Source organism: Sus scrofa, chromosome 9 (genome assembly GCF_054392235.1).
Source record: "Sus scrofa isolate SSC_HxYL_T2T_F1_AM1 chromosome 9, Sscrofa_HxYL_maternal_Yorkshire_Landrace_v2.0, whole genome shotgun sequence".
Lineage (NCBI taxonomy): Eukaryota > Metazoa > Chordata > Mammalia > Artiodactyla > Suidae > Sus > Sus scrofa.
Window position 1 is genome coordinate 139848226 of NC_139391.1, and position 12219 is coordinate 139860444.

The 12219-nt window shown below is 45.1% G+C and overlaps 1 protein-coding gene across 30 annotated transcripts in view; it reads right to left on the minus strand.

Annotated features, from left to right (window-relative positions):
* The window catches only part of CD46 (CD46 molecule), a 53498-nt gene extending 41339 nt beyond the window's left edge, over positions 1–12159 (minus strand). For 29 of the 30 annotated variants that reach the window (XR_014814376.1, XR_014814375.1, XR_014814377.1 and 26 more), the window contains exons 1-3: positions 11908–12159; positions 3979–4164; positions 3527–3629 (exon numbers count right to left, since the gene is read on the minus strand). Coding sequence is in view for 27 of the 30 variants with exons in the window: in XM_084974567.1 (XP_084830693.1) it covers positions 3527–3629; positions 3979–4164; positions 11908–12034 (416 nt within the window). In the remaining 3 variants the exon portion in view is untranslated. 30 annotated transcript variants of the gene reach the window in all.
* Between the last annotated feature and the right edge of the window lie 60 nt (positions 12160–12219).

Genomic DNA, 12219 nt, shown 5'->3' on the forward strand with positions numbered 1-12219 from the left:
AATAAATCATTGTTATTCAAAATATAATTAATTACACAATAGAGAATATATAATTAATGCTATAATTATAGTACGCCACAAATTAATCTTAATCAATAGATTTTAAAAGATACTATCATACAAAGTATCCTCTTTGACCACATCAGGATGAAGTAAAAAATCAATATCAAAACAAGCTGGAAAATTCATAGAATTGTGAAAATTAAATCATATACTTTTAAACAACTAATGAGCAAAAGAAGAAATCAAGATACTTAGAAAATACTTTTGACATGAATAGAATGCAAAAAAAAGCAGTGCCTAGGGGGACATTTATAATATGAATGCTTACATTAAGAAATGATAGGAGTTCCCGCTGTGGCACAGTAGGTTAAGAACCCAAATGCAGAGGCTCAGGTTGCTGCAGAGGCACAGCTTCGATCTCCAGCTGGATGCAGTGTGTTATAGGATCTGGTGTTGCTCCAGCTGTGGCTTGGATTCTATCCCTGGCCCAAGAACTTCTGTATGCTGTGGGCGCAGTCATAATTTAAAAAAAAAAAAGACGATTATCACACGAAGGAAAAATTTGAAAAAAAGAAAAGACGGCTCGTGGCCTTAGTACCATCTTCTGAGAAACCCCTGAGCCATAAGAGCAAAGCGGAGGAGGAAGCGAACGTGCAGGCTGAATCACAAAAGGAAGAAGATGAAGCAGAGGTTCCATGTACACCCATGGAAGCCACAGGAGCAGAAAGAGGCCAGGCACGCTGGCGCAATTTGTTGAACTACATGTCTTCTGTCTAGAACTTGTCTCCATGGATCTAGAATATCTTTTGCCACTCTGATCCACCTTGCTCATATCAAAATGGTCCCCTTTGGTTCTTTGTCCTGGACCTGTGACATTTGAGACTAGCTCTGTTCTCAGCTGTGGCCGAATGTAACATACATGCAATAAATCATCTGCTGTCTTAGCTGAAGAAAAAACAAACCCCAAAGAAATGATAGCTCTGAAACAACAAAGTGAACAACTTAGGGAATCAGAAAAAGAACTTAAAGCTAGCGGAAGGAAGCAAATGATAGATTAGAGCAGAGATAAACAAAATGGGAAAGACAACAGAGAAAATCAATGAAAAGGGCAACAAAATTGGCAGAACATCAGTTAGATGAACTAAAACAAAAGATGAGACTCGAATTACTAAAATCAGAAAAAGAAAGTAGGGACATCAGTATTGCTTTGACAGAAATAAAAATATTATGAGAGTACTACGGATAATTTCATGCCACAAATGGACAAACGAAGTATAATGAACACATCCCTAGAAACACAAAACCTATCAATATTTAATGACAAAAAACAGATCATCTGAATAGATCTATAACTAATAAAGAAATTGAATTAGTAATCAAAAGTCTCCCAATAAAGAAGTCCTGGATCTCATGCTTTTACTGGCTCATTCTACCAAATAGTTAAAAAAGGAATACCAATTCCCACTTTTCAAAAAAATTCAAAAAGGAGGGAAGTCTTCTGAATTTATTCTATGAAATGAGCATTACCACGGTAGCAAAATTAGACAAAGACACTACAAGAAGCTACAGACCCATAACCCTTAAGGACACTGAGGCAAACATCCTGAGCATAATATCAGCAAACGATTCAGCAGCATATTGAAAGGATTAAACACCACAATCAAGGGGAAATTCTCCCGAGAATGCCAGGGGTGGCTCGACATGTGAATGAAAATCAATCAACGAAATAGACCACATCAAAAGAAGGAAAGGAAGAAAAAAAATACACAAGCACCTCAACTGACACAGAAAAAGCATCTGACAAAATATTTTTCATGATAAAAATACCTAACCTAGAACCAGAAGGAAACTGCCCCAATGTAATCAACTCCATACACGAAAATACACAGCAAATACGTTCAATGGTGAAAAGCTGGAAGCTCTCCTCTTAAGACCAGAACAGGCTGCTTTGTACCACTTTCATCCAACATAGTACTGAAGTTCTAACCAGAGCCATTAAGCGAGAAAAACAAACATATTTCCAATGGAAAGAAAGAAGTAAAAGAATCATTGTTTGCCAAGGATATGATACACAGAAAACCATTAATATCACACACATACACACAGTGTCAGAATAAATAAATGCGTAAAGTAGCAGGATACAAAGAAAATATTAAAAAACCACTTGCATTTCCACAGTGTAGTACATTTACCCTTTAAGTTCACATTTTTAAAAGTAAATACTCAGTATCCTTAATATATACCATTAAAAGAGCCTGTAGAACAAAGACTATTATTAAATGGACAGTACCTCTTTTTGAGCTGCTTCACTCCTTTGTATCAGTTTCAAAAGTAAGGTTTTCCAACTAAGGGATCTGGAGCAACATTATTGTCAAGTTAAGCAGGTCAATTGTGGTCTGGTAACATTTTACAGATTACCTTGACAAAGGAATATTTTGGCATTTCTGCTGTGGTGCAGTGGGTTAATCATCCAGCTTGTCTCTGTGGAGGCGCTGGTTCAATCCCCAGCCCGGCACAGTGGGTTAAGGATCCAGCATTGCTGTAGCTGTGGCACAGACTGCAGCCCCAGCTCAGATTCAGTCCCTGGCCTGGGAGCGTCCACATGCCTCAGGCGCAGCAGAAAAAACGAACAAACAAAAAGATGATCTTTAGATGGAAAATTCTACCTCCATGTTCCGTAAGCTGTCCTTCAACTCTGAGAATTGGCCATTTTAAATAGAGTGCATTCTGCTGTCAAGGATTCAGTCACCTTGACTAACACACGGTTTTTCTCCTTGTGGTAGGAAAGCACGGGCAAGTTCCGGGGCCGGGGATCAAACTCAAGATGCGATGCCACCCACACCACAGCTGTGGCAACGCCAGATCCTTCACCCACGGCACTGGCCAGGATCGAACCTGTGCTGCCGCAGAGACAATGCTGGATTCTGAACCTGCTGTGCCATAGCCGGAATTTCCTTTTTTTTCTTTTGTTAAACACACTTTTAATATTTATGACAGGTTTACTATTACATACAGTACGTATTAAACAATACTGCTTTCCTTCAATTTAAATTTCTCTCTTTTAATTATATATCTTTTCAGTCTCCATAAAAAGCCCAACAGTCATGTGGCCACAATATGACTTGTCACATAGAAAGCAAAATGAAATTAGAATGTTGGAGTTTCCACTGTGGCCCAGTGGTTAACGAATCTGACTAGGAATCACGAGGTTGCGGATTTGATCCCTGGCCTCGCTCAGTGCGTTGAGGATCCGGCATTGCCAAGAGCTGTGGTATAGGTTGCAGATGTGGCTTGGACTGTGTGTTGCTGTGGCTGTGGTGTAGGCCGGTGGCTTCAGCTCCGATTAGACCCCTAGCCTGGGAACCTCCATATGCCACAGAATTGGCCCTAGAAATGGCAAAAAGACCAAAAAAACAAAAACAAAAAAACCCCCAACTTTATGAGAATGTTTAAGAAGAGAAGTGAAATGAAAGTGGATTAAGTAACATGTAACCTTATTTCCTCTAAGGAGCATCTTACTTACCCAGTGTTACAGGTAAACTGAGCCTTCGAACCAAACAGAGTATCCCCATTTGGGTAGCTAACTTGGCCATTTAACGGGTCTGGTAGATTCGAACAGGCTTTTCCTGAAAGAAAAATTACCAAGTCATTGGTATACACCAATTTCAAAACAAACTTCAATCCAATTCAAAATTCTATACGGCTTATTTAAAATCATGGGAATATTATTATTTACTATTTTCTTTCCTTACCTATCATAAGGCCAAAGAAGATGCGTATTTACCTAGGCAACCAAGTGGAAAGAAAAGCATTCCCTGGAGATTTTTCCAAGCCTGAAAAAATGCACTGCTATCTAAAAGCCCACGTTCACGTGAGAAAACCATCGTTTCAGTAACAAAGTGTGCACCCGAAAGTGTGTGAAAATCTCAGAGCAGGAACAAAATTTTTTGAATTAAAAAAGTTTTGCTTACTTACGTCGACAAGCCTCCTGGAGGGGTGACCACGTATTATCGTCCTGACAGACGGAAGAGGTGGGAAGCGCAGGAACCATGGGCTGGAACCCGGGGCGACATTCATACTCTACACGGTCTCCGGGTCTGTAAGTGGTATTCAAAACTTGGGGCCGCATGCTTTCAAACTTCGGTGGCTCATCACAGGCATCTAGATACAAGAGAAGAGGCGCATGAAAGTAACGTGTTTTCTCTCACTTAAACACAGCCAGGGGCTCTGGCCTGGCCTCAAGGAGACGGAAAAGAACACATGGGAAGGTATGCAAGCGGGCCAAGGGCTGTCGCGCATGCGCGGGTTTTCAGCCGCGGGGAGGTGGCCGTGGAGCCCCCGCGGGGCTGAAAGAACAACCGGTTAGCTTTGGGGTTGCAGGGGAATACGCTGATCTTCCATCCAGTGGTAGACTGCAGAGGCGGGATCAAGGTTTTCAGTTTTGAAATATAAATATGTTTTAGGTATGCATCCCTCTCTCCTCTTTTCTAAATTCATTTCCCAACTCCCCTCTCCGCTAAGGGGCCTTCCATAGTATTTGGCAATCGGGTGACTCTTCCACAGTTTCCAACAGAAACAAATGATCCCTTGTCCCTCAGGCTCCGTTTCCTCTCAGAAGGCAAGATCCCAGGGTCAGGGATCCTATCCCTTCTTTTGTACTGTACTCTTAACTCAGCTGGTCCTCAAGACACGCTACGGTGAGAGGTGAATAGGCATTGTGGGATTCATAAGCCAAAACAAAGAGGCAGCAGAGTATTCCTCTGCTTCACTCGTTTCATATTAGGGAACTGTACGTTCTATCGGTGATGAAGAGAATTGTTTAAACATCAAAACCTATATCTGAATGGTACTACATGGAAAAAAATTTTGGTTTCTTAGATACCACTTTAAATATAATTTGATTTTCCTTCACAGATCAATGGATCATGCATTCCTCAGAAGATCCTTGAAATAGCTGTTTGAGCTATTTACCTAATATATCCCAACAGCAAAGCTATTACATTGCTTTTATTTTAGAATTTTTCACGTCTAAGTTTTTTTGGGGGGGTGTTGGGGGAAGGGACTTTTTTCCTCCCGAGAATAACAACATTTCTACTTAAGCAAGTCCTCTTCCTTTCAATTATCAGTGCACTTGACAACCTAACAAATCTGTTAGAACAATTACGTAAAATAAAGTGATAGAGACGCCTCAAGTCCTAAAGGGCTAAAGGAATGTAGCAGCCTCTCGTATAAGGTGAAGGGTCTAAGGAGAATGAGGACACACCTACTTTGGTCCTTGAGGAAGCTTTTCTTTCTTACTTTCTGGATCTGGGCCTTCAGATTGAGACTATGGTCAAGAGAGAACTCTAAACAAGTGAGATGTGACCCTCTTTTCACCTCATATGCTAAATTCTCAACTCCTCTTTCAACACACTGTTCACTATTTCATTTACATCGTGCCCTGAAATTGTTTCAATATTTGGCAAACATTTCCGCCATGCTGATCTTGACACAGGAATGCTCCTCCACCAAATGCCGCAAAACAAAAGCAAAAAACAAAGAAAAAACCAGACTTATTAAAAGCATTGTTTGGGAGTTCCAGTCGTGCCTGAGCGGTTAATGACCCCAACTAGGATGCATGAGGATGTGGGTTCGATCCCTGGCTTCGTTTGGTGGGTTGGGGATCCGGCGTTGCCGTGAGCTGTGGTGTAGGTCACAGATGTGGCTCAGATCCCACATTGCTGTGGCTGTGGTGTAGGCCCATGGCTGTAGCTCTGATTCGACCCCCTAGCCTGGGAACTTCTATATGCCGCAGGTACGACACTAAAAAGCAAAAAAAAAAAAAAAAAAAGCAGTTTATAAAGAAGATTAATATAGGATTGAATTTTATTAACAACATTAGATTTACTAAATACCCAAATATTCTCATTTGACAACAGGGAGAAAAGGGGGGCTAGAAATGCTATATAATTCTGTTTTAGAAAAAAATGCACATCATTATTTTAGAATACCCTGAAAGCACAGGGATGACATCAAGTAACAGCATGCATGTGATTAAATTATACGAGTGAGCTTTGTTTTATGTGTTTGATTTCGGTAACTAGCTTGAAAGCATAAAAAGAAGAGAGAATTCCTAATAGGACTCTCACATACAGATGGCAGAGGTATATGGAAAAAAACAGTCAATAGGAAGGGTTAATCCATTCAACCATCTTGAAGTATTTCTTCCCAATAACACGCATCATGAAAGACATGGTTTCAATAATATGCAGTTTTTACTTTATTTTATTTTATTGAGTTTTAGGTTGCATCTGAGGCATATGGAAGCTCCCCAGGCTAGGGGTCTAATCGGAGGTGCAGCTGCCAGCCTATATCACAGCCACGGCAACACGGGATCCTTAACCCACGGAGTGAGGTCAGGGATCAAACCTGAATCCTGGTGGATGCTAATCGGATTTGTTTCCCCACACCAGGAAGGGAACTCCACAATCTGCAGTTTAGAATGTTTGCTTTGGCAACCAGTCGATTACAAGCTGTATACGCTGTAATAATTGAGCCGAATATCTTATTTTTATAATCGAATTTCTTTTCTTGCTCAGAATACTGGTTTTTTTTGTTTGTTTGTTTTTTCCTGTGAGGATTTACAAACTAAATATTCCCAGCTTCAGTAAAATCGTATCTTGACTGAGTTTTTTCTGGACAGTTTACAATATAATTTTTCGGCTGCCATGTTATACTTTACCAATAGATGTCATTATATGATAGAATAGGCTGAAATCCCTCGCTTTCCAGATGAGTTTCAGGAAGGGAAATACTCTTTACTATGGTTCTCACCTCCCGTACACTTTCAAAAATCGTGCAAGCGCTCTCTACCTGCTTGCAAAAATTAAAGTAATTCTCTGACGCAAGCACACCCACACCCTGCCTTCAGAAAATCCCTGTCTCACCAAAACAGAAACCTCAATGCCACCTGACCAACCTACCCCCCTTCTCACAACTTTTTAAACTTTCTTTGCTTCCTCGAAATGGAGGTTCGAACATCGATATCTTCAATTTTCTCAATTTCCACTCATTTCTAGGCCTATAAAAATCATGTCAATCATGTGCAGAGTAATTCATTATTAATTCTAGGTAACTTCATCCTGTCACTGGGGTTACCCTGGCTCTAACATCTGCAGCTACGGGTCACTCTCTCCTCAGTGCCTCCGGCCTGGGAAGCTCCCTTTCCAGGTAACAACCCCCACCCCACCCCTGGTTTTCAGCCTGTCTTCTGGCTGCTCTTCCTTCCCTGCCTGGCTGCATAATGCCATGTGCCTCGGGGGCTGGTCCAGGAACTCTCCTCCTTTCATTCTGCAGTCCCCCTGGGTGTGAAAAGAGCTGCCCCCCAAATCCCTCTCCACCCCGGCTCTCCAGCTGGGGTGCCGAGGCTCCGTGTTCAATGCACTGCCCTCCCAGCTGCCCGTGGACCGTCTCACGCTGCCTCATAAGGGGCCGCAGGGTGGCCTCCGCGGACTCATCGTGCCCAGCAAACCAGAGGCACGTCTTCCACAAGTGAAACGCGTGTTCCGTCCACCTCCACCTCCACGCCGAGCCACTCGCGCGTCCTCCCTGGATCGCCCCAGCGCTTGCGGACTGCTGCTCTTGCCAGCTTTCACCAGTTCAGTTCCGAGACGAGGCTCCTCCGGGTCAGAGGTGCTCCAGCGGCTCCCCGAGGCCCCGTTGTGAAGCCCGAGGCTCAGAGATGTGGCTGCAGACCCGTGACATCTGCTCACCCTTCTAAGCCTCGCTGGGCATCCCCGCATCCCCGCATCGCCGACTGCGTTCCGGAACCTGCTGGGCAGCACTCGCTCCACGTCGCTTGGACCAGAGACTCCGCGCGCCTCCCACCCACTCATCCTTCAGACGCCACTTCCTCCTTGAGACATTGACAGGTCTCAGCATACGAGGCTATGTGTCCCCACGAGGGCCCAACTCACTTCTCCTACAGCACTTTTTTTGTGTGTGTGTCTTTTTGCCGTTTCTTGGGCCGCTTCTGAGGCATATGGAGGTTCCCAGGCTAGGGGTCCAATTAGAGCTGTAGCCGCTGGCCTACACCAGAGCCACAGCAACTCGGGATCCGAGCCGCGTCTGCAACCTACACCACAGCTCACACCACAGTTCACAGCCGCACGGCATCCTTAACCCACTGAGCAAGGCCAGGGATCGAACTCGCAACCTCATGGTTCCTAGTCGGATGCCTTAACCACTGGGCCACGATGGGAACTCCATCTCACAGTACTTTTAATACTGCACATGTTCATTGCTGACCCTCCCTATGAGGCTGGATCCTTCTTGAGAACCATGCCTCACTCACCACTGCATTTCTAGCTCCCAGTGCTGGAGCTGAAGGAGCGCAGCTGCCTGCGTTCTATACACGCTTGGATCAAAATTGAAATTCTCTATACTGTTCAGCCACTTGCTCCGGAGACATCTGTAAACCATCACTTTTTCTTGGCTGCTTTTGTGTGTCCCTGACATTTTCCACTGGTTTAGACATTTCCCTTTATCAGGGTTTTAATTTTCCATGTCAAAATATTTATGCTTTGTCATTTTACTATGAACCCCTTCTCCATTACTGCTGTGATTAGAAATAATACTTTAAGCTTCTCAAAGGAGAACTCCAAATACTATGGATTATATTTTTTCCTAAAGGATGGTGATGAAAGATCCCACAACTTGTTTCAAACAAACAATAGGGCCGATGTTAATTATTTTGGAAATAGCGCATTGAAGCACTACCTGTGCCAACTATATCTTAGGTGCTTTTAAACCAACTTACTCTTCATAATCATCCTATGACTTAGGAATTATTTCACCTGCTTTAAGGAAAACAAATTGAGCCATGGTAAGGTGAAGCAACATTTGCTGAAGAATACATTCCCAGCAGGTGGCAGACCCAGGAGTCAGGTCAAGTAGATTAAATAATCCTGTTGAAGTTCCCGGCGCTGGAGAAAGACCTGGCCACCTAATTTCTCCCAGTATCTCCCAGTTATGATAATAACCTAGCAACCGACCAGATAAGGACTGCTCTCCTTGCACTCTATAAGCGGAGTGAGGCAACTAAGAAACGACTCCGTAAGCACTGAGTCATCCTGGCTTCTCTCACTGGGAACAAAGAATAGATCTAAAATAAGCAGATCACCCACAAAGGGAAATTGTAGGTTTTTTTCCCCCGAAGTGGACTCATTCTGGAGGAATGAGCCTGGTCACTTCTGTGGCACTACCTCTGAGATGGCAAGCCTCCCAGGCACAACCCTGCTGACAAATCCTTCTCAGGAGCTGCTTCATTGAAATGTTTATTTTATCCTCATGCTTTCCCTGCCCAGCATAGTGAGTTCTCATTTGTATCTAACTGAAGTTTCCCACCTATCCTGATGTTACCTTCCAACCTTAAACTTCACCTTGTCTCTCCTCCTCTTCATTCCTAGTTGGACCTTCCATGATACATCCTCTTCATTTTATTTCTCTCTTCTCCTCTATTTTAAATGGCGTTCATCTCTCTCACTTAAAGCCTCTTCTAAACATTATTCTCTTAAAAATTCCTTTTAATTTTTTGTTAGCACTGCTGTTCCATCACTTACACCCCTGCTACCTAGAAATAAACTTTTTAAATGATCCGTCACAAGCAACACTGGAGTTAGGTGAGCCCTGAGGAGTCTACAATCAGGGGAAGAGAGATCCTTTCTGACCCTAGCTGCCCCTGCCTTAGTTTTTCTTTTTTCTTTTCTTTTTTTTTCCCCCACTTTTCAGGGCCGCAACAGGGGCATATGGAAGTTCCCAGGATAGGGGTCAAATTGGAGCTACAGCTGCCAGCCTACGCCACAGCCACAGCAACCCGGGACCTGAGCCCCATCTGCGACCTACACCACAGCTCATAGCAACACCAGATCCCTGACCCACTGAGCGAGGCCAGGGATTGAACCCGTGCCCTCATGGATTCTAGCTGGATCCACTTCTGCTGCACCACAACGGGAACTCCCTGCCTTAGCTTTTCAGGCACCACGCAAAGACCATCCTAAGCATGGCTCTTTAGAGAACCTTCCTCCTGGAAGCAAGGGAAGTTTGTCCTGGGCTCTAAGGCCCAGCTGAACGCCGCCTCGAGTTTTCTAGTACTCGACAGTCATACAAGAGTGTTGACACTGAGGCAGAAACTTGGGCATTTGGACCTAGAGTGTGACAAGAAGCCCATCCAGATCTCTGCGTTCTCGTCAGAACAGAAAACACAGTTTGGGAGGTAACGACCCCCAGGGGTGATGTGAGCTGGGAAGAGCGGGTCAGAGAAGGTCCCTCTGAGGGGGTAACATCCCAGCTGAGTTGGAAGAATAAAAAGGAACCGATTACGCAAGAGGCAGGAGGAGACTATGCCCCAAGGCCTAGGAAAGTGCAAGTGCAGAAGCAAAGGGACCTCAGGAGGCCTGTCTGATAAGCAGCAAGTTCATCCCTTTCACCAGGCACCTGCCAAACGCTGTCAGAGAGTCAGGCTCCTCTCCTCCTGGGCACTTCTCTTGAGTCAGAACATATCCATTGCAATTGCGTTTTGGCTACTCTCTGCCACTCCCAAGAAATCCTAGAAAATACCTGATTTCCTAATGTGTGCCTGGCACCAGGAATCTGACAGTGAGCAAAACACAGTCCCACACATATCCATGTCTGTACGCAAATAGTGAAATAAGGATCGTGCAAATAGGAATGACATGTAATTGCTCACCAGGCCCTCCTCAGGGCCAGTACAGGACCTGGTGTTTAGAAGGCAAGTATTAGTTGAATGAATGCTGCTAAGGGAAATGCAGCATACAAACTGTACGTGTAACAGATCCTAAAATAACTTAGGCGTGAAAACACACGTGCATATGAGGACAGGAGAAAATCTACCAAAGCACTAAAAATGGTTTCCCTTTTTGTAGTTTTATACAATAAGCACATCTTTTTAGAACACATGTATTTCAAAGCCCTTTCCATGAAACACGAAACAAACTGAGTGGTTGGTTTCAGGTTTAGTTTACATACTGTAGGGGAAAACCAGATTAACACCTAACGTTTGTTTCTTAGGATACTCATTGTTCAGGAGCTTTGACCACCCATGTTTCTTAACCTTCTGAAAGAATGAAAGCAAGGCCAAAAAGCCATTCCATAACAGAATTGAATAGTGTCTATTAAATGAGAACGGGAAGACAACTCTGCTGCAAAAAAAAAAAAAGAAAAGAAAAAAAAAGAAATCTAAAAAATAGGAACATCCTGGAAATCAATACCCATGATGTCTTGGATACCAAGCTGCCTATTAACTTTAGTTACAAAAAGCACCCTGTGCCCTTCCCAAACCCTCTAAATCCCAGGCTCCCAGAGCCTGCTCCCACCTGAGCACTGCAGGCCCACATAAAGCAAGCAGTAAGCTTCCTCCTTCCACACTGGGCTGGGCTGGCCACTTCCTCAAAGCACACTGTCATGCACACCTGGTCGGGCTCCCCCAGCCAAGCCCAGCAGGGCACTGGGCAAATCCTCCCCACGGGCACAGCAGAAGCCTAGCTAGCAACACCCCCTGGGCGCTAAGAGCAAGCCTTCATCACTACCACCTGGTTGGCGCTCTCCCGAGGACTTGATCAGTCCCGGAAACACCACGCAAGCTTTTGCCAAGCGGGGCCAACCACAAGCAAGCCCTTCCCGCTGGCCATTAGGGGATCTCCCTCGCTCCCGGGGTCCCCACAGCACGACCAAGGTCACTCTGACCATGCCTTCTACCCCAACTCCGCACGACCCCGGGTGAACCCAGGCCCGCGCCTCCACCCGGAGCCACCCAGCAAAGTCCGTCCCGCCCTCGGAGCCGGTCGGCCTGCCCCGCGAACCCGCTCCAGTTCGCCGCGAGGGCGCACACCCTCTCCAGGCTCCTACCTGAGGGCATGGGAAGCAGGAACACTAGGGCCAACGACACCCAAAGAATCTCAACGAAGCACCTCGAAGAAAAGGGATTCTCGGGACGGCAGGGCAGTGCCTTGCGCAGCGCGCAAAACGCCATCATTTTCGGGAAGATGAGCAGGTAACCCGACACCAGCCTAGCGGAGACCTCTTCGAGTTCCGACAGCAGGAGTAAGAATCCACGGTCTCCGGGAGCCTCCCGCGCGGTCAGGCCAGTGGGCGTGGCCTGGGCCCCGCCCTGGGCGGAAGTGGCTCTAGGGAGTGACTCCAGGGCCCGGCGGAGCCAAT